General features: G+C 39.2%; 3 protein-coding genes across 3 annotated transcripts; 2 read left to right on the forward strand and 1 right to left on the reverse strand.

Annotated features, from left to right (window-relative positions):
• Nucleotides 1–13,748: 13,748 nt before the first annotated feature.
• K441DRAFT_660041 (uncharacterized protein) lies at nt 13,749–13,913 on the forward strand (the record flags this gene model as incomplete). Its single annotated transcript, XM_067648632.1, has 1 exon — nt 13,749–13,913. A coding segment is annotated over one exon (165 nt), but the record flags the coding sequence as incomplete, so codon positions are not given.
• Nucleotides 13,914–14,329: 416 nt separating this feature from the next.
• Nucleotides 14,330–17,293, reverse strand: K441DRAFT_660042 (uncharacterized protein). Its single transcript, XM_067648633.1, has 2 exons — nt 17,228–17,293; nt 14,330–17,161 (listed from the first exon to the last, which is right to left on the reverse strand). The coding sequence occupies exons 1-2, from the start codon at nt 17,232–17,234 to the stop codon at nt 14,787–14,789; spliced, it is 2,382 nt and encodes a 793-aa protein (XP_067503738.1). The 5' UTR covers nt 17,235–17,293; the 3' UTR covers nt 14,330–14,786.
• Nucleotides 17,294–17,979: 686 nt separating this feature from the next.
• K441DRAFT_660044 (TPR-like protein) lies at nt 17,980–22,290 on the forward strand. Its single transcript, XM_067648634.1, has 7 exons — nt 17,980–18,418; nt 18,548–18,779; nt 18,835–18,894; nt 18,953–19,231; nt 19,313–19,556; nt 19,644–19,800; nt 19,868–22,290. Exons 1-7 carry the CDS (start codon nt 17,985–17,987, stop codon nt 22,266–22,268), a joined length of 3,807 nt encoding a protein of 1,268 aa, XP_067503739.1. The 5' UTR covers nt 17,980–17,984; the 3' UTR covers nt 22,269–22,290.
• Nucleotides 22,291–22,562: the final 272 nt, after the last annotated feature.

Raw genomic sequence — 22,562 nt, forward strand, 5'->3', positions numbered from 1 at the left:
TAAATCTTAAATCTCTATCCGATATAATTTTGCTTAGTGCTCTATATCTTATAAATACTTCTTTAATATAGATTCTAGCGACATCTTCTACTAATATCTCTTTCGTGCATGCTATAAAGTATCCCCACTTTATAAGCTTATCTACTATTACTAAGATTATATTATAATCTTATCCGGTAATAGGATCTTTTAACTTTAGTAACTTAATAATAAAGTCCTATAATATAACCTCCTATAGTCTTTCTAGTATTTTAATAGGTTATAGCCCTCTATACGGCTTATACCTTATTAGTTTATTCCTCTAGTAATCTAGATATTCCTTTATAACCTTTTACGCTAGTCCCTAAATTCCATTAATAATATACTCCTCCTAAAGTCTTAACACTAAGCCCATAGCTCTATTGTGTCCTTAAGTTAATCCCTTATAGAAATCTTCCACAAATTACTTTACTATACTTTTTAGGATATACGTCGCTTCTTAATTCTTATATATATCTATCTATAGATCTTCTAGTTATACTTTTAGAATTCTTTATACCTAAAAGCTCTTTAGTATTTTGTAGACCTTATCTAACTCCTCTTATATTGCTGCGATTTTTAGATAATTATACCTAATTAATCCGTCTATGTCTTTCCGTAGTAAAGCCCCTAATGGCTTTTCGTCATTCTATAGTTTAGCTTTATAGCTTAGAGCATCTACCCTCGCGTTATCTGTACCCTTAGTATACTAAATCTCAAAATAGTATTCTATAAGCATCTCTGCCCATCTAACCTATCTTTGGTTAAGTTCCTTCGTCGTTAAGAATCCCGTTAGGTTTTTATAATCTATTTTAACTATAAATACCTTATAAGAATGCTCTCTATTCCCCTAATACTATAACTATACCTAATAACTCCTTATTATAGATGTTATAGTTTAACTCTAGTAGTGTTATCTTTTAACTGTAGTATGCTACTAGGTGCTATCTATCTTAGTATTTCTATATAAAGCACGCCCCTAGTATATAGTCTAATGCATCTATTTCTATAACTATCTCTAGTCTTAGTTAATAGATCTTAAGAACTAGCTCCTAGGTAAATAACTTTTTAACTTTCTTAAAGAGTTCCCGCTATTCCTCTCCCCATACCTATAGTTCTTCTTTTTTTATTAAACGCGTAAATGGTTTAATATCCTTTAACTATTGCGCTATAAACCTTTTGCAGTAATTGTAAAACCCTAGAAATAATCTTAACTATATAACGTTTTCTAGTTCTTACCAATTCGCTATAGCCTTAATCTTCTTTAGATCTATACTAAGTTAGCCTAGTTTAATAATAAATCTAATAAAATCGGTCTTCCTAGTAAAGAACTTGCATTTCTTAATTGCTACTAGTATCTATTCTTCTTATAGTCTCTTTAAGACATATTTAACGTATTCCCCGTGTTCTTTCTTAGTTATTAAGTAGATAATAATATTGTTAAGGTATACTATAACAAATTTATCTAAGTGTTCTCCTAATATATTGTTAATACGCTTCTAGAATGTTACTAGTGCGTTTATAAGCCTAAATTGCATAACTAATAGTTTATATAGTCCTTCCTTTAACCTAAAGGCTGCCTTTTATTTATCGCCTTCCTTAATCCTAATTTAATAGTACGCCTATCTTAGATCTATCTTTATAAAGATTTGCGTATTACCTATTCTGTCTTAGATTTCGCTAATTAAGGGTAAAGGATACCTATTATTCTTAGTAATGCTATTTAACTGCCTATAGTTAATACACAGCCTTAGTTTACCATTCTTTTTTAGTATAAATAGTACTGGATAACCTACTAATGACTATAATGGTCTAATATATCCCTTTCGTAGGTTTTCTTAGATAAACTCTTTTAATGCTCTACTTTCTTCTTTAGTAAGCTTATAGATTAAAAAGAACCTTAGACTTATTTCTGGTTCTAATTCTATCTTATAGTCCTATACTATATACTCTAATAGTTTTTTACTCTCCGGTGACCATAGTTTCTTACCATACTTATAGTATCTCTTTAGTATATAACTTAGTCCTTTTTCCGTTTCTTTATAGGTTACTCCTACTTAGTACTATACCAACTTGGCTTATTATTATATCTTATAGCGTTAAGTATCCTTAATATTAACCTAACCTATAATCTAATTAATCCTTAGATTGTATTCCTGTAACTAAGGCATTCCTAATACTGCCTTATTATTCCCTAATAATAATATATTAAAAGACATCTTGATTTATCTCCCTTTAATAGTTAACTAAATAGGTCCTGTTTTAAGATTGATAATCCCTCCTCTATAGGTTATTAGATCTCCTAAAATTGTTACTAATAGGTAAAGATGCTCCTTTTTCCTGTGTAGTAAACCTATCCTTTTAACTGCTATTAGTAAGATATAGTTCCTTATTACTCCACTATCTATTAGTGCCTTAAACTGTTAATCTTACTATTTAACTTATAAATTTAGGTATTATCCTTAAATTCCTTTAAGGGTTTAAGGCTCTACTACTAGTTTCCTTTAGTTCTATAGGCCTCTACTTTTCCTAACTATTAGCTACTTAATCCTATTTATACTTAGTCTAACTTAGGCCAATATTTAGTTCGCTTTTTATCTTTAATATACCATAGATATATATTCTCTAGGTATTCCCACCACTATTATCCGTCTAAGTATTCTTTTATAAGGAATCTTCCTAGCTAAAGTATTAAGTCTCCTAACTTTTAGACTTTTATTAGGTGCCAACCGTATATATACTTAGCATTCCTATATTATTGCTTATCTATTAACCAATATATCCTTATAAGGTATTTCCAATTCTTTTCCTTTAGATTCTTGTATATATTATATATGTCGTCCATATATACAATCTATAATAGCGTATAGTATACTAGGTGCTTTAGGTTAACTCTTAACTCGTCTTTATCCCTAAGTTTAAACCTCTATTACGTTAATCTAAACGTTATAACTTTATTTATAGGTACTAAGATATATTTCTCGCTTCTCTAGTCCTCTAATTATTCCTTTAGATCCTTTAACGTTATAATTAAGGCTCCTTTAATATAAGTTATAGCCTTCTTAATAATTAGGTGGTCCTAAATAACTTTCTTATCCAACTATATATAGAAATCTTCCCACTCGTCGTTGTGTCGTTGCCTATACTACTTTTAGTATAGCTATTAAAGTATATACGGCTTATCCGTAAGGAAGTATCTCCTTATTACTACGTCGTAACAGCCTTTAGTATATTATTCCTTAAACCTAGTAGGAATTCCTAAATTCTCTTTATTTTCCAGTTTGGTAAGCTACTTAGCTCTTAGTATGCCTACCTTAGGCCTATTAGTAATTCTTTATACTAGCGCTCTGTCCCTTATACGTCCCAATATGCTAAATCTCTTATCTAGTTTCTGTTCTTACTATGCGATAATTCTCTATCTAAATTCTTCTATGGTTTCTTTTAGTTTACGTTTTATAGATAGATCCTTAAAGTCTTCTTACTTTTTAATCTTAGTATTAGTTTTTTAATCTTTAGTTTAAATGCTTCGTTTTACTAGTAAGTCCTCTAGGTCTATATGTCTATCTCCTAGTCTAGTTACTATTTATACTACAGATTCTCTAATCTATAAAAAGGCTCCTTGCTTTTTCCTTATAGGTGCTTTTATCCGTTCTCCAAATTCTTAGTCCCTTAGATTCTTTAATCCTAAGCTTGCTTCTAACTTAAGCTTCACTCCTATCTTAGTCTAACTAGGCTTATTTAGTGTCCTTATCTTATCTTAAGAGTCTTAAATCTTACTTATTTTATCTTAAGAGTCTTATACCTATAGGAATCTCTATCCCAAGCTTATTTATATATCTTTAAACTAAGCTACTGCTCTACTCTATTGGTTTTTGTCTATTATAGGTCCTTAAGCTTACCTTATCTTATCTTAAGAGTCTTAGTTGTCTTATATCTCGTCCTAAGAATCTTAAGCCTTTAGCCTTTTGCCTTTATTAAGTGCCAAAGTAGTTCGCTGTCCTACTTCTCTTACGTCTTATAAAGTAATAGACATCGTATCTAGTAGGGTCTTAATCCCTACTAATATTCCCTATTTTATAGTGGAATTATCCTCTACCTCTTATATAACATCTTAGAGGTCTATATACTCCTAATAAGCTGCCCTTATTGCCTTGTTATTATAAAATATTTCGCCTATATTAAATTTATCGTCCTTAATATCCGATCTACGAACTAGTTTGTTAGTTTCTTTATACTTTACTAAGTATAGCTCTTATAGCTAATAGCTTACGCTATATTTAGCGTCTTTATAAATTTGGCATGCGTTATTATAATAAAACGCGAAACTTCTAATTAAACATTCTTTTGTTCCTTATAGTATACTATTATCCCTTTATACATATATATTGTCTACCGTTAGTCTAGTTCCCTTTATTATATAATAACTCTAACTATCTTTATAATCCCTTACAAAGTAACCTTATTTTCCGTAATTTATATAAGCTCCGTTTTTAAACTATTAACTTTACTATAGAATCCGCCTAAACATCTTCTACTACTAAGATCCCTGGTTTAGCCTCTACTCCTTAGTCCTATAATTACTAGATCCTTAACCTTTAGGTTTTTATAGTTTCTTACTTTATCTCTTATAGGCTTCTTTAGTACCACTTAGGTCTATTAACTCTGCGCCGTACTATAGTTTTTAATTTAGCTTTAGTTATTGCGTACTTTATATCTTATATAACTATAAAACTCTATCCTAACCTCTCTTAGCCTATTCCCTTTAGTAGATCCAATTATTAATCTTAATTACTTAATCTATTAGCTCCCTTAGGGTATCTACATCTTCTATTAGGATAATTACGTCCTAGACTTTAGCCTTAAGTCCCTATTTATACTGTGCTATAAGCGCCCTATTATTCTACTTAACTTATATTACTAACGTCTGAAACTACGTTATATACTTAATTGCTAAGGTTTATTACATAATGTCTTAAAGTTTTCTTTCCGCTATAGTTACTGCCTCTAGGTCTCTAAATATCTATATAAGTCGTTCCACGAATCTATTCTAGCTTAAGAACATAAACCGTACCTCTTAGTTTGTAGTCGTTATTCCGTTTACCTAGATTTCCGTAAGGTAAGGCTTAAACCACTTAAGCGCTCTTCCTATTAGGAACAATCCTATATATACTATTTAATCTATAGGTGTTACTAACTTTACTTCTTCTTACGCTACCTTAAAGTACATTTGCGTAAGAAATCCCTTTAGCTTTAATCTTTCTCCTAAGTATCTTTCGATTAATAGTAACTTAACCTTTACTACGCCTATTCCGTTAATCCTATTTTCTAATATTATATTATTTTCTATTAGCTAATTAACTATCTCTTATAGTTGTCCAACCGTTACAGGTTACTATAAGTTAGTATTTGCTATACTAGTGTCGTTACCTAACCTCGATGTAGTTGCCGCCGTTAATGGCGTTATGGTAGCTGCTTTTAGTAGTATATTATTTAACTTTCTATATTAATACTGTAACTAGGTAGTAATTATGTAACGGAACCTTATAGCAAGAACTACGGTAGGCTCGTTATTAGGCTAGGTATATAGGTAATATAAGTATAAAAGTTAACAATATAATAATAACTAGTGGAGTGGTTGCCTAATAGATTAACTCTAATTATATTCTAAGAATCACTATAAGGAAGGAACTATCTAGGTAGGGACTAAGGGTCCTTAAATACACAACCGTACTTCTATAAAATCCTTCTTATATATAATATATATATACTCTATCTACTCTGTTACGAATTATATAGATCCTATAGATTATATAGATTACCCCACGTGACCTTAGTTACCATTCCTCGTTATATAGCTCTATCGGCTCCATCCTAGACCGTGCCTAAATTAACTAACTAGCTTCTTCCGACTCTTCCCTAAGTAGTCGTAATATCGTACTTAAAGCGTCTGTAATACTTCCTCTAATACTAAATATACGCGACCTATTACTCTTAATAGTTATCTAGTTCCCTAATTAATTTGTCTTAGGGTTTTATATTTAATCTGCTGCTACATAGCTAAATAGTAAACTATCTATTACTCTTACTAAATTAGAATGTTCTTAGGACGCTAAACAAAAGGCCCTAAATACTTATATTACGGCATCTGCTTATTTACTTTATCTTAAAAAGGTTTATAAAAAGGTGTGTTTTAAGGAGTAGAAACTTATAGAATAAGGTCTATAGGAACTAGGTAATAAAAGAACGGATTTTCTTCTAATAGAGAAGGAAATAGATTTAAGTAGCTCGGTAACTACTCTTCTTAGGTCCCCCTTAGGTAACTTATTCTTTAGCGATCCTTTTTTATTAATACTGCCTAACCTAATTTCTTCTAATACTCCTATACCTTTCCCATAGCGTTTTTAAATTCTTTAGTAGTTCCTAGGTAGTCTTAGTATAGCCTATCCACTTTACCTCGTACTATATTTTATTATTAATGTCTTTATAGCTAACGATTTTTAAAACTTACTATTTATCTTCTTCCTATCCTCTATACGTGTCTTCTTCGTAAATTAGTGGCTTAATATTCCTATATACTGGCTCTAGTATTATAATATGCTATATAGGGTAGATCTTTATTTTAGCTAGTAGGTTTAACCGATAAAATTCTTTACTTAATTTTAAAAGGTCCTAGTCTAACATAGTCTAGCTTCTTACTTAGTCGTTAACTTTTAAAATTTTTGTATAGTAGCTATACTTTATCTCCCTCCTTAAGATCTAGTCCCTTAGATCTCTTAGCGTTATAGTACCTTTTTATTTTCTCTTATACCTTCTTTACTAATTCCATAAGGTCTATATAAAGATTCATTAACGTCTTTATTCTTTCTTTAGCTATACTACTTATCTTCTTTACTTAACGTAGCGATAACAATATTCTTAGCTCGTATCCATAATTCGCCTTAAATAATAATATACCCATCCCTTCCTATAGTGTTGTATTATATATAAACTATATAACTAGTAATAATAATACACAATTATTCTGTGCGTAATTAATATAGTGCCTTAGATACTGCTCTAGTGTTTAATTTAGCCTTTCCATTTAACCGTCTATCTGCAAATAATATATAGTAGAAGTTACTGCTCTAATTTCCTATTCCGCTAAGAATACCTCCTAAAATACTGCTATAAATCTTAGATCTCTATCCAATATAATCTTACTTAGTGCTCTATATCTTATAAATACTTCCTTAATATAGATTCTAGCGACATCTTTTACTAATATCTCTTCCGTATATGCTATAAAGTATCCCTACTTTATAAGCTTATTTACTATCACTAAAATTACGTTATAATCTTATCTAGTAATAGAATCTCTTAACTTTAGTAACTTAATAATAAAGTCCCATAATATAACCTCCTATAGTCTCTCTAGTGTTTTAATAGGTTATAGCCCTCTATATAGCTTATACCTTATTAGTTTATTTCTTTAGCAATCTAGATATTCTTTTATAACTTTTCGCGCTAGTCCCTAGATTCCATTAATAATATACTCCTTTTAAAGTCTCGACACTAGGCCCATAGCTCCATTATATCCTTAAGTTATTCCCTTATAGAAATCTTCCACAAATTACTCCGCTATGCTCTTTAGGATATATATTACTTCTTAATTTTCATATATATCTATCTATAGATCTTTTAGTTATACTTCTAGAATCCTTTATACTTAAAAGCTTTCTAGTATTTTATAAATCCTATTTAATTCTTCTTAAGTTGTTATAAGTTTTAGATAATTATACCTAATTAATCTATCTATATCTTTTCGCAATAAAGCCCCTAATAGCTTCTTATTATTTTATAGTTTAGCCTTATAACTTAGAGTATCTGCTTATATATTGTCTGTACCCTTAGTATACTAAATCTTAAAATAGTATTTTATAAGCATCTCTACCCATCTAACCTATCTTTAGTTAAGTTCCTTTATTATTAGAAATCCTATTAAGTTTTTATAATCCATTTTAACTATAAATAGTTTCTCTATGCCTTATAAGAATGCTCTTTATTCCTTTAATACTATAACTATACCTAATAACTCCTTATTATAGATGTTATAGTTTAACTCTAGTGGTATTATCTTCCGACTATAGTATACTACTAGGTACTATCCGTCTTAGTGCCTTTATATAAAGTATACCCCTAGTATATAGTCTAATATATCTATTTCTATAACTGTCTCTAGTCCTAGTTAATAGATCTTAAGAACTAGCTCCTAGGTAAATAACTCTTTAGCTTTCTTAAAGAGTTCCCGCTATTCCTCTCCCTATACCTATAGTTCTTCTTTCTTTATTAACCGCGTAAATAGCTTAATATCCTTTAACTATTGCGCTATAAACCTTCTACAGTAATTATAAAACCCTAAAAATAATCTTAATTGCGTAATATTCTCCGGTTCCTACTAATTTACTATAACCTTAATCTTCTTTAGATTTATACTAAGTTAGCCTAGTTTAATAATAAATCTAATAAAATCGGTCTTCCTAGTAAAGAACTCGCATTTCTTAATTACTACTAGTATTTGTTCTTCCTATAGTCTCTTTAAAACCCATTTAATATATTCCCCGTGTTCTTCCTTAGTTATTAAATAGATAATAATATCGTTAAGGTATACCATAACAAATTCATCTAAGTATTCTCTTAATACATTATTAATACGCTTTTAGAATATTACTAGTGCGTTTATAAGCCCAAATTATATAACTAATAGTTTATATAGTCCTTCCTTTAATTTAAAGGCTGCCTTCTATTTGTTGCCTTTCTTAATCCTAATCTAATAGTATACCTATCTCAGATCTATCTTTATAAAGATTTATACATTACCTATCCTATCTTAGATTTCGCTAATTAAGGGTAAAGGATACCTATCCTTCCTAGTAATGCTGTTTAACTATCTATAGTTAATATATAGTCTTAGCTTACTATTCTTCTTTAGTACGAATAGTACTAAATAACCCGCTAATAACTGCGATAGTCTAATATATTCCTTTTATAGATTTTCCTAGATAAACTCTTTTAACACTCTACCTTCTTCTTTAGTAAGCTTATAGATTAGAAAGAACCTTAGACTTATTTCTAGTTCTAATTCTATCTTATAGTCCTATACTATATATTTTAATAGCTTTTCACTTTCTAGTAACTATAGTTTCTTACCATACTTATAGTATCTTTTTAGTATATAATTTAGTCCTTTTTCTATTTCTTTATAGGTTGCTCCTACTTAGTACTATACTAACTTAGCTTATTATTACATCTTACGGCGTTAAGTATCCCTAATATTAACCTAACCTATAACCTAATTAATTTTTAGATTGTATTCCTGTAACTAAAGCATTCCTAGTACTACCTTATTATTCCCTAATAGTAATATATTAAAAGACATCTCAATTTATCTCCCTTTAATAGTTAACTAAATAGGTCCTATTTTAAGATTAATAATACTTCCTCCGTAGGCTATCGGATCTCCTAAAATCGTTACTAGTAGGTAAGGGTGCTCCTTTTTCCTATATGGTAATCCTATCCTTTTAACTGCTACTAGCAAGATATAGTTCCTTATCGCTCCACTATCTATTAATGCCTTAAACTATTAATCTTGCCATTTAACTCGTAAATTTAGGTATTATCCTTAAATTCCTTTAAGGGTCTAAGGCTCTACCACTAGCTCCCTTTAGTTCCGTAGGCCTCTACTTTTCCTAACTATTAGCTATTTAATCCTATTTATACTTAGTCTAACTTAAGCTAATACTTAGTTCACTTTTTGTCTTTAATATACTATAAACACATATTCTCTAGACATTCCCACTACTATTATCTGTCTAGGCATTTTTCCGTAAGGAATCTTTTTAGCTAAAGTATTAAGTTACCTAACTCCTAAACTTTTACTAGATGCCAGCTATATATATACTTAGCGTTTCTATACTTTTACTTTTCTATTAGCTAATATATTCTTATAGGGTATTTCTAATTCTTTTCCTTTAGGTTCCTATACGTTTTATATATTTATCTACATATACAATCCATAATAGCGTATAGTATACTTAGTATCTTAGGTTAACTCTTAGCTTATTTTCGTTCTTAAGTTTAAACCTCTATTATATTAATCTAAACGTTATAACTTTATTTATAGGTACTAAGATACGCCTTTCGCTTCTCTAGTCCTCTAAACGCTCCTTTAAATCCTTTAATATTATAATTAAGGCTCCTTTAATATAACTTATAGCCTTCTCTATAATTAGGTGGTCTTAAATAACTTTTTCGTCCAACTATATATAGAAATCTTCCTACTTATTATTATGCCTTTATCTATACTACTTTTAATATAGCTACTAGAGTGTATACGGCTTATTCGTAAGGAAGTATTTTCTTATTACTATATTATAACAGCCCTTTATATATCGTTCTTTAAACCTAGTAGGAATTCCTAAATCCTCTTCGTTTTCTAGTTCGGTAAGCCACTTGGCTCTTAATATACCTATTCTCAGCCTATTAGTAATTCTTTATACTAGTACTCTATCCCTTATATATCCCAATATACTAGATCTCTTATCTAGTTTCTATTCTTGCCATATAATAATTCTTACTCTAAATTCTTCCATAGTTTCTTTTAGTTTACGCCTTACACTTAGATCCTCAAAGTCGTCTTACTTCTTAATCTTAATATTAACTTTTTAATCTTTAGGCTAAACACTATATTCTCCTAGTAAGTCCTTTAGGTCTATATATCTATCTCCTAGTCTAGTTACTATTTATACTATAGATTCTCTAATCTATAAAGAAGCTCCTTACCTTTTACTTATAGGTGTCTTAATTTATACTCCAAATTCTTAGTCCCTTAGATTCTTTAATCCTAAGCTTACTTCTAACCTAAGCTTAGCTCCTATCTTAGTCTAACTAGACTTACTTAGTGTTCTTATCTTATCTTAAGAGTCTTAAATCTTACTTATTTTATCTTAAGAGTCTTATACCTATAGGAACCTCTATCCTAAGCTTATTCGTATATCTTTAAACTAAGCTACTACTCTACTCTATCGGTTTTTGTTTATTATAGGTCCTTAAGCTTACCTTATTTTATCTTAAGAATCTTAGTCGTCTCTTATCTTATCTTAAGAATCTTAAGCCTTTAGCTTTTTACCTTTATTAAGTGCTAAAGTAGTTTACTATCCTACTTCTCTTACGTCTTATAAAGCAATAGATATCGTATCTAGTAGGGTCCTAATCCCTACTAATATTCCCTATTCTATAGTGGAATTATCCTTTACCTTTAGTATAATATCTTAGAGGTCTATATGCTCCTAGTAAGCTACTTTCATTACCTTATTGTTATAAAATATTTCGCCCTTATTAAACTTATCGTTATTAATATCCGGTCTATAAACTGGTTTATTAATTCTTCTATACTCTATAGATTTTAGCTCCTATAGCTAATAGCTTACGCTATACTTAGCGTCTTTATAAATTCGGTATATATTATTATAATAAAATATAAAACTTCTAATTAAACATTCCTTTATTCCTCGCAGTATACTATTATCCCTCTATATATATATATCTCCTACTATTAGTCTTATTCCCTTTATTATATAATAACTCTAACTATCTTTACAATCCCTTATAAAGTAACCCTGTTTTCCACAATTTATATAAGCTCTGTCCTTAAACTATTAACTTTACTATAAAGTCTGCCTAAACATCTTCTGCTATTAAGATCCCTAGTTTAGCCTTTACTCCTTAGTCCTATAATTACTAGATCCTTAACCTCTAGGTTTTTATAGTTTCTTACTCTATCTCTTATAGGCTTCTCTAGTACTACTTAAGTCTATTAGCTTTGCGCCATACCATAGTTTCTAACTTAGCTTTTATTATTACGTACTTTGCGCCTTATATAACTATAAAACTCTATCCTAACCTCTCTTAGCCTATTCCCTTTAGTAGATCTAATTATTAATCTTAATTACTTAATCTATTAGTTCCCTTAGGGTGTCCGTATCTTCTATTAGGATAATTATATTTTAGACTTTAGCCTTAAGTCCTTGCTTATACTATACTATAAGCGCCCTATTATTCCACTCTACTTATATTACTAGCGTCTAGAACTATATTATATACTTAATTACTAAAGTTCGTTATATAATATCTTAAAGTTTTTTTTCCGCCGTAGTTATTAATTCTAAGTCTCTAAATATTTATATAAGTTACTCTATAAATCCTTCCTAGCTTAAGAACATAAATCGCATATTTTAGTTAGTAGTCGTTATTCCGTTTATTTGTATCTCCGTAAAATAAAGTTTAAACTACTCTAGTGCTCTTCCTAATAAGAATAGTCCCGCATAGGCTATTCGATCCATAGGTATTAATAGCTTTACCCCTTCTTATAAAACTTTAAAGTACATTTACGTAAGAAATCCTTTAAGCTTTAACCTCTCTCCTAAAAATCTCTTAATGGATAGTAACTTAACCTTTACTGCTCCAATTCTATTAACCCTTTCTTCTAACGCTGCATTATTAGCTATTAACTAGTTAATTACCTCTTATAACTATCTAACCGTCATAGGTTGCTATAAGTTAGTATCTGCCATACTAGTGTTACCTAACCTTAAAGTAGTTACCGCCGTTAATAGCGTTATAGTGGCTGCTTTTAGTGGCATATTATTTAACTTTCTATATTTAATACTATAACTAAGTAGTAATTATATAACGGAACCTTATAGCAAGAACTATAATGGGCTCGTTATTAGGCTAAGTATATAGGTAAAGAAACTAAAGTTAACAAAGTAATAATAACTGGTGGAGTAGTTGCCTAATAGATTAACTCTAATTATATTCTAAGAATTACTATAAGGAAGGAACTATCTAGGTAGGGACTAAGGGTCCTTAAATACACAACCGTACTCCTATAAAATCCTTCTTATATATAATATACGTCTTATATATAAGGTACATAAGTTCCTCTTATTCCTCTTATTTAATATATAGCATATTATATAGCCTTAGTTACCATTCCTCGTCACATAGCTCTATCGGCTCCATCCTAGACCGTGCTTAAATTAACCAACTAGCTTCTTCTAACTCTTCCCTAAGTAGTCGTAACATCGTACTTAAAGCGTCCGTAACACCAACACGTTCTTTATATATAAATAGTTTCTTTTAATTATAGTTTAAATAGACATAGTCTTCCTTATCTTTACCTATAATTGGTACACAGACTACTAATTAATAAATAGGTAACTAGAATAGGAATAGGGTAATTACTAAAATCCAACCTAGATTGACGGTACTACTAGACACGATTAGTATTAGCCTTAGACTTAATAACCTTAATCCACTTACCCTAATTATTTAGGCTCGCTAGGATTACAGAAGAGATAGTAACTAGTATATCTTAATAAGAGTTTATTGTAGAGGTTCTTATAAAAACGAATAAAGGATTTAGTAATAAATAGTAATTAATTAAGTTAATGGACTACCCAATAGCCTAGACTTATCGCGCGGTATTCCGTCTTCCTCTATACCTCAATCCACTCAGCTATATTCTAGTACTGTTAGCAGCGGTGTAAGGGCTTGGTGCACCCCAACTACTAAGCTAAGCGCACTTATTGGATGCAGGAGATAGGGAATAGGGGACCCAGGTTGGGGCCCTAGGACAAGACACCTAGTTCTATTTTAGTTCAAATTCGTCCCGCTGTTCCTTTGGGGTAGAAATCATACTGCAAGCGGGAGGACCGCAGGCGTACACACACATATTAGGGCATTCAAATGGGAGCAAGGGCAGGATAACATCAGTTTTACGGTATTCCCAATTCAAATGGAAGCATGGTACGAGCGGCAGACAGGGCAAGATAGGCAATCAGGACACTCCCCTATAGGAGTCTTTAAGCAGCGACCTAACGGTATTTTTCCTCCCGTTAATGTAGTACGGGCGTGCTAGGGGTACACGCTGTATTACCTCTCACGTCGCCCTTTTTGGAGGGTTTTTGTACCTATCACTTATCGGTATTCGTCTACATATACCAAACTTGGGACCGCATCAGACATTAATCAAAATCAATATAATTAAGTTAATGGTAATACGGTAAGTAACCCGGGCTTATAACTGTCAAATAGGACGATTAAGAATAATAACTTTACTTTATTAAACGTGGCTCTAGGGCCTCTATATATACATTAAGAGGACGTCAACTTCGTCTCATCTACGATGTATTTGGTTACTTAGTTAGGGCCTTAAACGTCAGTGGTTTGATCAAGGACTGATGCGACTTCTAAAGTTTCACAGGTCGACATACTGATATTGTATATTGATAAATGCACTGTTTGAAATGGTCTTCTGTTAAAGTGACTATACAAATGTGTTCTGCATTAACATCTAATAGGTCCGCCCTGTGCTATTTTTCTAGCATGTTCCCACGTACTGAAACATTCCGGCCCATCCGAAGTAATTATTAATTTTGGCTCGATCTAAGTTTTGAATGACCGCATGATAACGGAAAGAACCTTCTCGGTCCAACAATTTGCACATAGTGGACGTTTCTGCAGTAGTTGGGCTGTGTCTCTAGTTAACTTGTTGAGTCGTATGGACGAGGAGAATTTTGAGGATCGCTGGAGGATTAAGATAGTGGTTTTGATGCAGAAAAAGCAAACGAAGAATAATCGTAAGATTATGCGATATCGAACCAACCTTAATTGAACTGAAATGAGTCCTTATTAGTTCACACTACCTTTGTAATGAAGTGTAGGCTATATCAGTCGCTGTTGCTGCCGTCACTGCCATCACCATCGCCGTCGTTGTCTCCGCCACCGTCACCACTACCCTCGTCGCCTTCTGACGCATCCCCATCATTGCTATTATCTCCATCGTCGCTGTTATCTCCATCGTCACTGTTATCTCCATCATCGCTGTTATCTTCATCGTTGCTATTATCTCCATCGTCACTATTATCCTCATCATTATCCTCATCGTCGCTATTCTCTCCATCGTCGCTGTTATCCCCATCGTCGCTGTCACCCCCATCGTCGCTGTTATCCCCATCGTCGCTGTTATCCCCCTCGTCACTATTGTCTCCATCATCCCCACTGTCTCCATCGCTGCTGTTATTCCCTTCGTCGCTATCACTACTTTTCTCGCTATCAGTGTTGTTTTCACTTCCGTCACTGTCCTGGCTGTTTTTGTCACTATCTTGATCTTCGCTGCTCTCGCCTTCAGAGTCGTTCTCACTCGTTTCGCCGCTCTCACTGTTGTCGCTGCTAGTGTTGCTCCGCCCGCTCACAGCATCATCGCTTCTATCTGCTACTTCTCCGTCCCCACTCTCCGCACTGGCTCCATCGCTACCATCTTCGCTTGAGCTGTCCTCGTTGTCGGTGTCGTGCTCGGTACTCTTCCCATCGCTTGTATCGTCCTTTATACTAACCTCGCGGTCATCTCCTGAACCACTCGGGGCGACTGATGCTTTGCCAACTCTGTCCTCATCATCATCGGAGTTGGAGTCAGAGTCGCGGTGCGTAGGAGCTTTCGGGTCATTATCTATCGAATTCGCTTCCTTTTCGTCATCGCTGGATTTGTCGCTCTTGTGCTCGTGTTCCCTTTCCAATTCTGAGTGAATCTTATCCTCTAACAGGCTGCCGACAAGCGCGCCTGCCACAGCACCCGCTATTCCGGTTGCGAATTTTGCGGCGCCCGAGCCACTGTCTTCTGTCTCCTCCGTGGTGTGCTGCCCCTCTCTTGCTTCGAACGTCCTGGGAGAAAAAGAAGTATCATCTTTAATGAGCGAGCCGTTCTGCTCATGGCCACCTGTTAGTTTCGTCGAAACCTCAGCTCTCTCGTTTACAATTTTATGTCCCTTTTCATTTGCACCATACACTTCCCGCTCTATTTCCGTACAAGTCCGTTCATCCACTTCCCATCGCTTGACCTGCCTCTGCACCAGCGCTACATTAATCTTTACGCCTCCAACATGAGTTGGGATTTCTGTCGGCGGAGGATCGAGCTTGAACGTCGACTTAGACGCGGGACTAGCGCTGTGCAAGCCGGGTGATGGGCGAGTAGAAGCTGGGGGGATCTTGGCATCGATAGTGGAGCTCGCGGCGCGAAGGGAGCTGAAGAATGAGCTAAGGCGGGATTCAGGCGATGCGCTTGCGCCGGGGGCTGCTCTCGGAGAACCTCTCGCTGAAGCTGTTTGTGCGGGCGGTGGGCGGCTTGAGGTAAGTGGAGTACCTCTGTCTTTCCTGGATGGGGGCTTAGGCACTGCAGCTGAAGGATGGCTGGCTGTGGCTTTCTTGGGAACGGGTTCGGAGGCAACGGTGCTGGGTGTTATATTTCGCTGAGGTTCTGAAGCCCCCGATATCCGTTTCGCACTTGTATTGCTGCTGAACGCTTTCGAAGTTGTTTCTTGAGCGGGCGGCGGCGCGACTCGCACCTTGGCGATCCCGGGCGGAGTCTTACCACCAACGTCACCGAGCTGCTGGCTTAGTACGTAGTGCTGAGACTGACTTTGCGGGGCGACAAAGGAAGCAGCGCCAGAAAGTGCTTTGCTCTTACTCTCCTCCACCGGAGCACCCCCTTTCTCTTTCTTCTTCTCCTTCCCCTTCTCTATTCCCTTCTCCTTTTTCTCTTTCCCTCCTTCCTCTTTCCCGGCCACAATATCGGTTACCTGAGTATCTGTTATACCCGGCCGCGCAGTCGGAGCTACTTTTTCTTTACTTGTCGCCGCACCCGACTCGCTGCTGACGGCTGTGGAGAAAACGGCTTCTGGGGCTGGGTGGCCACCGACACGATCCTTCTCAGACTCATATTTTAAGGAGCTCCCCTGACCCCGCGGAGTTTTGCTTTTCCTCTCCTTCTCCGTCTGCTCGTCCGCAACCCCGAAGTAACTCGCGTTCTCCCCCTGTGGTGAAAGGATGTTTCGCTCTTTCCGCTCAATCACTTTTCCTGAGTAGGACTTAGCCAACTTGGGCGATTTTAGAGACACAGCGGAAGCTCCTCCGGGTGATGTCAGGCCGTCAAAACCCAGGGAGCCTGGGACTCCGGGGCTGCTGATTGTAGGGGTTGCTGGGAGATCGGGGTGCGTACCCCACTCGTAGCGGTTGGGGACGTCTTGGTAGTGACCCATGCATTGGAGGGCTGGCAGAAGAGGGTAAAGTTAGCGGGTAGTAATATGGGGAGTGGGCTTGGAGTTGGCGGAAATACATTGCATGTCGAAATTGAAGTTTGAGAATTTAGGATGGCGTCGAGGATGCAGTTGATGGTCAAGGCTGTAGCGAAGTGATGTAATGTGGTACATACATGTATTAAGGCCGGAGCCATAAGGATATCACGTGGTGAAGATAGAGACAAAAAAAGCGTAATAGTGCAATAACAGGCCCGGAAAATCACAGCCTACCTCAAGCATTACGCCATTTAAGCCCTTCTCCGAATCTCAGACTGTTATCGGCCGAGTCAGTATACAGTTCCATAAACGCCAAAATCTGTAATCTTTCAGTTATTACACGGCTTTAGGCCTCCCCTTGCGCCCGATCGCCTTATCTCCCTTAGCTGCTCACCTTTTCTGCAGAGCCGCACGTCCCTCTAAATAGGAATTCCCAATCCGGCGGTTCAGCTAGCCACTTCAATGTGCCCTGCATGCAGCATGCAGTGTGCCAACAAGCCGGTCGCAGCGCTGCTTTAACGCTGTCTCTCAACCAAACAGAACCCTGGAAGGGGCTCTGCCGGGAAATTAACTCCCCGTTCGCTGTCATGCGTAAGCCACGAGCTCACAGCTGCAGGAAGAAGCCAGCCTCGTCAAGGCGCTTCGATGCCAAGCACAAGCACGTTCCTCACCAACAATAAAAGTCCTCTGGAGGTGTTGGCGTACTTGAGGTGCGACTTTCGTACTTGAGGTGCGCGATTTGCTAATTGTTTCGCGAGTGACTTCGACACTAAGGAAACGTTGAGACGGTACTGTAAGATGCCTGGAGAGACTCTCTTCCCCCCCAGCGGAAGCACGGACGCTGCAGCACCGCCACCCGCGAACTCCACTTCCACCTCCACCACCGCCACACCGTCCGCTTCGGAAAGGCCCCCCCGCCCATTCGGGGCCTTTCGAATCTCTGAGCTGCCTCGCGCAACCGCGCCCTCTGCGCTGCGCACCGCGCTGCTACTGTGGTTGGCCTCGCACAAGGAGAATGCGAGCGACGACGCGATCCCGAAGATATCGCTCGCGCCAAGCCCGATCGACAGCGACAGCGCGGTCGCGACGGTAACGTTCGCGGTGGCGCCGGCTGCACTGAAGCGGGAGAGCGAGCGGGTGGTGCTAAGAATTGAGGGGAGGGAAGTCGACGTGAGTTTCGACAGCCACTTCGCGGGGCTCACGCCACTGTACTGTGAGGAGCCTGTCGTCGAGTATGTTTGCATTTGCTCCTTTCCCTGCGCAATGCCGGCTGCGCCTCCGGCAACGCATCCAATCCTGTCCAAAGTACCTGACTGAATAAATAATCATATGGTCAGCTGGCTAACGAATAATGTACACAGTATCGTCGCAGTCCCCGGGCTTGGCAGCAACGGCTTCGGGGCATGGAAGGCGAAAGGCGGCCCGGAGATGTGGCTGCGTGACTTCCTGCCCGAGAAGGTGCCCAATGTACGCGTCTTATTGTACGGGTACAATGCCGACCTGATCGGGCCGGGGGCGGGCTCGTTTGCGTCGATTTTGGACATGGGACGCGCGCTCATGAATCAGCTGATCATGGCGCGGGAGAGGCCTGAGGTATGCTACGAATTGTGCCAGGCTGAGCGGGCACTGTTGTTGACTGTTTGTGTAGGAAACGAGGCGTCCGCTGGTTTTGATTGGGCATAGCCTGGGCGGCCTAGTAATTAAGCAGGTGCGGAGGATGAAGTGACAATTCATGAGAACTGCTAATTTTTTATATCATTTCACAGGCCCTTGTCGATGCAGCCGTTGCGGTGAGCAGCCCGGCCCATAAAGACCTCTATGAGTCCTTTATCGGCGCGCTCTTCTTCGGCGTGCCCAACAGAGGCCTCAATGACAAGTTCCTGCACGAAATAGTCCGCGGTCAGCCGAATCAGTACTTGATCCAATCCCTAGACCCGGAATCGTCGGAACTGCGAAGACTGCATGAAGGATTCACCACCATATTCGACAAGACGAAGTATAAATTTTACTCGTACTACGAGACGCGTGTGACCGCGCTGTCTGAGGTAAGCCTCTCATTTACGCCGTGTCGAGCGTTTGTGTAGGAATCGTTACGCTGACTTCGTGACTGTCGCTGTGGCGGTCAGATCAATCCCACCACCGGAAGGCTGGAAGAGACCAACAAGACCGCCATCCTCGTGCTCCAGCACTCCGCGACCGAATGCGTGCCGAACCAAGCCCGTCACGACCACATCCCCGTCGATGCCGACCACCGGGGCATCAACAAGTTCGCTACTAGGAGCAATCACAATTTCCTGCAGGTTAGGAGCCACATCCTTGCGCTGGTGAGTGTGGCGCAGGAGAAGGTGGACAGGCAGGCTTTGCAGAAAGGTAAACCCTCGAAGACTGATCTAATTAGCGGGTCCTACCCTGAACGTTGACGAAACGGCCTTGACTGACGACTTGGTGCTTTTGCAGCGCCGGATTTTAGCTCTCATGATGGCCATCCGGTGCGCTTTGCTGTGCCATATATGGAGAATGAGAAATATACTCGGCGAGTGAAACTTGATGATATGCTGAGCAAGCTTAGTGAAGCCGAGCACGCTGTGGTCCTCGTAGGACCTGGTGGAACTGGGTGAGTCTAGGCGTTTCACAAACTCTCCCAGGAGAAGAAGTTTATAACCAAATTTTGCAATTTTCAGAAAGACACAAGCTGCGTTGAAATTGGCTTTCCAAAGCCGACACGCACGCGATGTGTATTGGATTGACGGATCTACGATCGAGAGTTTTACCTCTGGCGTTATTCTCGTCGGGAAATATCTCGGCCTTGCCAAGGCTGGAATGAAGGAGAGTGATCTCTGCGAGGAAGTGAAAAAGTGGCTCGAATCTGATGAGTCGGGCAAGTGGCTCGCTGTCATCGATAACCTCACCCATACCGACCAGTCCGCTTTGGACGTCTTTTCCGCCGAAAAGGGAACACTGGTCGTGACGACCCGCCAGGAGGATTTCTCTCGTATGCTACGCGCTCGCCAGCTGGATTATGCCAACATGACTGCTGAAGAGGCGAGAATGGCGTTCCATAACCTGTCCAGTATTGACATCGACGACAGAACGGTAGATGGGAGCGATATCGTGAAACTCCTCTCATTGCTAGACCACTTCCCCCTTGCAGTCTCTCTGGCGGCATCGTTCATTCGTGAGACCAAGACTCCTGTCGCGGAATATCTCGAGATGCTCCAGCGCAGTCTCCCGGACTACATCAAGCTGTCACAGGATCAGACCTTGAGGTTCGAGCTGAAGGACCCCCCAACAGCCACCGTAATAGCCGCTTGGGATATTTCGTTCCGCCGCATTAAGAGAGACAAACCGTCTGCGGCTAGTCTGCTCCAGCTTATGTCGATGCTCGACGCTCACGATATCCCAGTAGATTTGCTCCACTTTAAACCCACCACCGAGATAGGCTGTGAGAAAGGAAGCAAATTCGACGGAGCCATTGCAGTCTTACAATCGTTTTCCCTCGTCTCAACGTACAAAGAACACAAATACCACATTCATGATGTCGTTGCTGCTTGGACCCGGAAGCAAATGGGCGACAAATCCGAGCACTTTGCCCAACTTGCGTTGTCGTTGATCGAAGAAGCGATTTCAGACCAAAACTCTCCAAAGCTCGTCGATTACCTGCCACACGGAGATGCAGTTTTGCTTCACACCACAAAGTTCACAAAGCTAGTGCAGCGAAGAATGGTTTTCCAGAGCAAGCTCGCCGGTATACTCTGCCAGGCAGGTAGGCACTCCAAGGCCATCGAGCTGATCAAAGACTGCATCGAATACTACGAGGCCACAAAGAAAGACGGGCTCGAGAATGCCGAGTGCAGTTACCAGCTCGCTCTAATTGAAGAAACTCAAAAAAACTACGGCGAGGCCATAACCTGGCACCTCAAAGCGAAAGATGGCTTCGTCCAGAACCTCGGGCAGAGCCACCTACGCACTCTCGGCGCCCTCACGCACCTCGCATCCGTCTCTGAGCTCCGCGGTGACTACCTCAACGCCCTTCAGAACTACGAGCAGGCCCTCGCGTGGGCCAAGACCGCCCCCAAGCCCTCTGACTCCTTCCTCATCGACACAATCCACAGCATCGCCCTCGTCTACGACGGACAGGGCCGGTACCCCCAAGCCCTCGAGTTCTTCGACCGCGCTTTAAGCGGCTCTATCCAGACCGTCGGCGCGGCGCACCCCAACACCCTCGCGATTCAGAACAACCGCGCGATTTCGCTACGCAAGCAAGGTCTCTACTCTGACGCGCTGAGCGCTTTCAAGGAAGTGGCCGCCGGATACGCGCAGCTGCTGGGGAGTGCACACCCGGCCGCGCTGAATGTCGCGGGCAACATCGCGCTGATCGACGACATCCAGGGCCGCCACACTTTGGCGCTCCAAGCCTACACCCACATCCTTTCACAGAAGGAGGCCCACCCGGCGCTTGGCGAAGACTCCCTCTCCGCACTGGCCACCCGCGCCAACCTCGCCTTGCTGCAGTCCAAGCTCGCGCGGCACGACGACGCCGTCACCTCCGCCCGCCGCGTTCTGGAAGGTTACACCGCTACACTCGGCCCGGACCACCCCTCCACGCTGGATGCGGTCGCGAATCTCGCTCTTATCCTCGACGCCGCGGGCGACGTGCAGGCCGCGAAGTCGCACTACGCGCACGCTTGCTGGCGGCAGGCGATGCAGCTTGGGCTCTCACACCCGGCCACGCTTGCCACGCTGTCAAACTTCGCCGCGTTCTCCGCGCGGCTCGGTGTGTGGGCCGAGGCCGTCGAGCTGCAGGATCAGGTACTGTCTGGGTACCGAGAAGCATTTGGAGATGCACATGTGTTTACGCTGCGCGCTGAGCGGGAACTTGCAAGATTCTTGGGGGGTTGCGGGCGCTGGGAGGAGGCGCTGGGAGTGCTGGAGCGGTTGGCGGCGGGCTATAAAGCTGAAAGGAAAGGGGAAGGGAAGGGAAAGAGTGAGGAGTATGAGGCTGTCAAGAGGGAAATTAAGGATGTGAAAGCTAAGATGGAGGAAGCCGTAGCTGCGGGGGGGAGTGCGGCTTGGAGGGGGTGAGGGTATGGGTCGTTGGCGCGCATAACACGCATGGGGTTAAAGCCGAGATATTGCCCTAGCAAATCGGCAGCTACCCTTCTAAAATAAACAGGATGTGGTTTCCAGGACATATAAGCTGCCTAATTATGTCTGACTCCGCTGAGGTTGTTTTCCTGTGCTAATTCGTCTGATGCTCTGCTGTGAGCTGATCTCACATGTCGTTAATGATTGGTATTCCTAAGATTTTCGGGCTGCGGCAGGAATTGATAAGGTTAGAAGATGGGAGATGAAGGCAGAATAAAAGAGCTGTAATAA

Source organism: Cenococcum geophilum (genome assembly GCF_001692895.1).
Source record: "Cenococcum geophilum 1.58 unplaced genomic scaffold K441scaffold_22, whole genome shotgun sequence".
Classification (NCBI taxonomy): domain Eukaryota; kingdom Fungi; phylum Ascomycota; class Dothideomycetes; order Gloniales; family Gloniaceae; genus Cenococcum; species Cenococcum geophilum.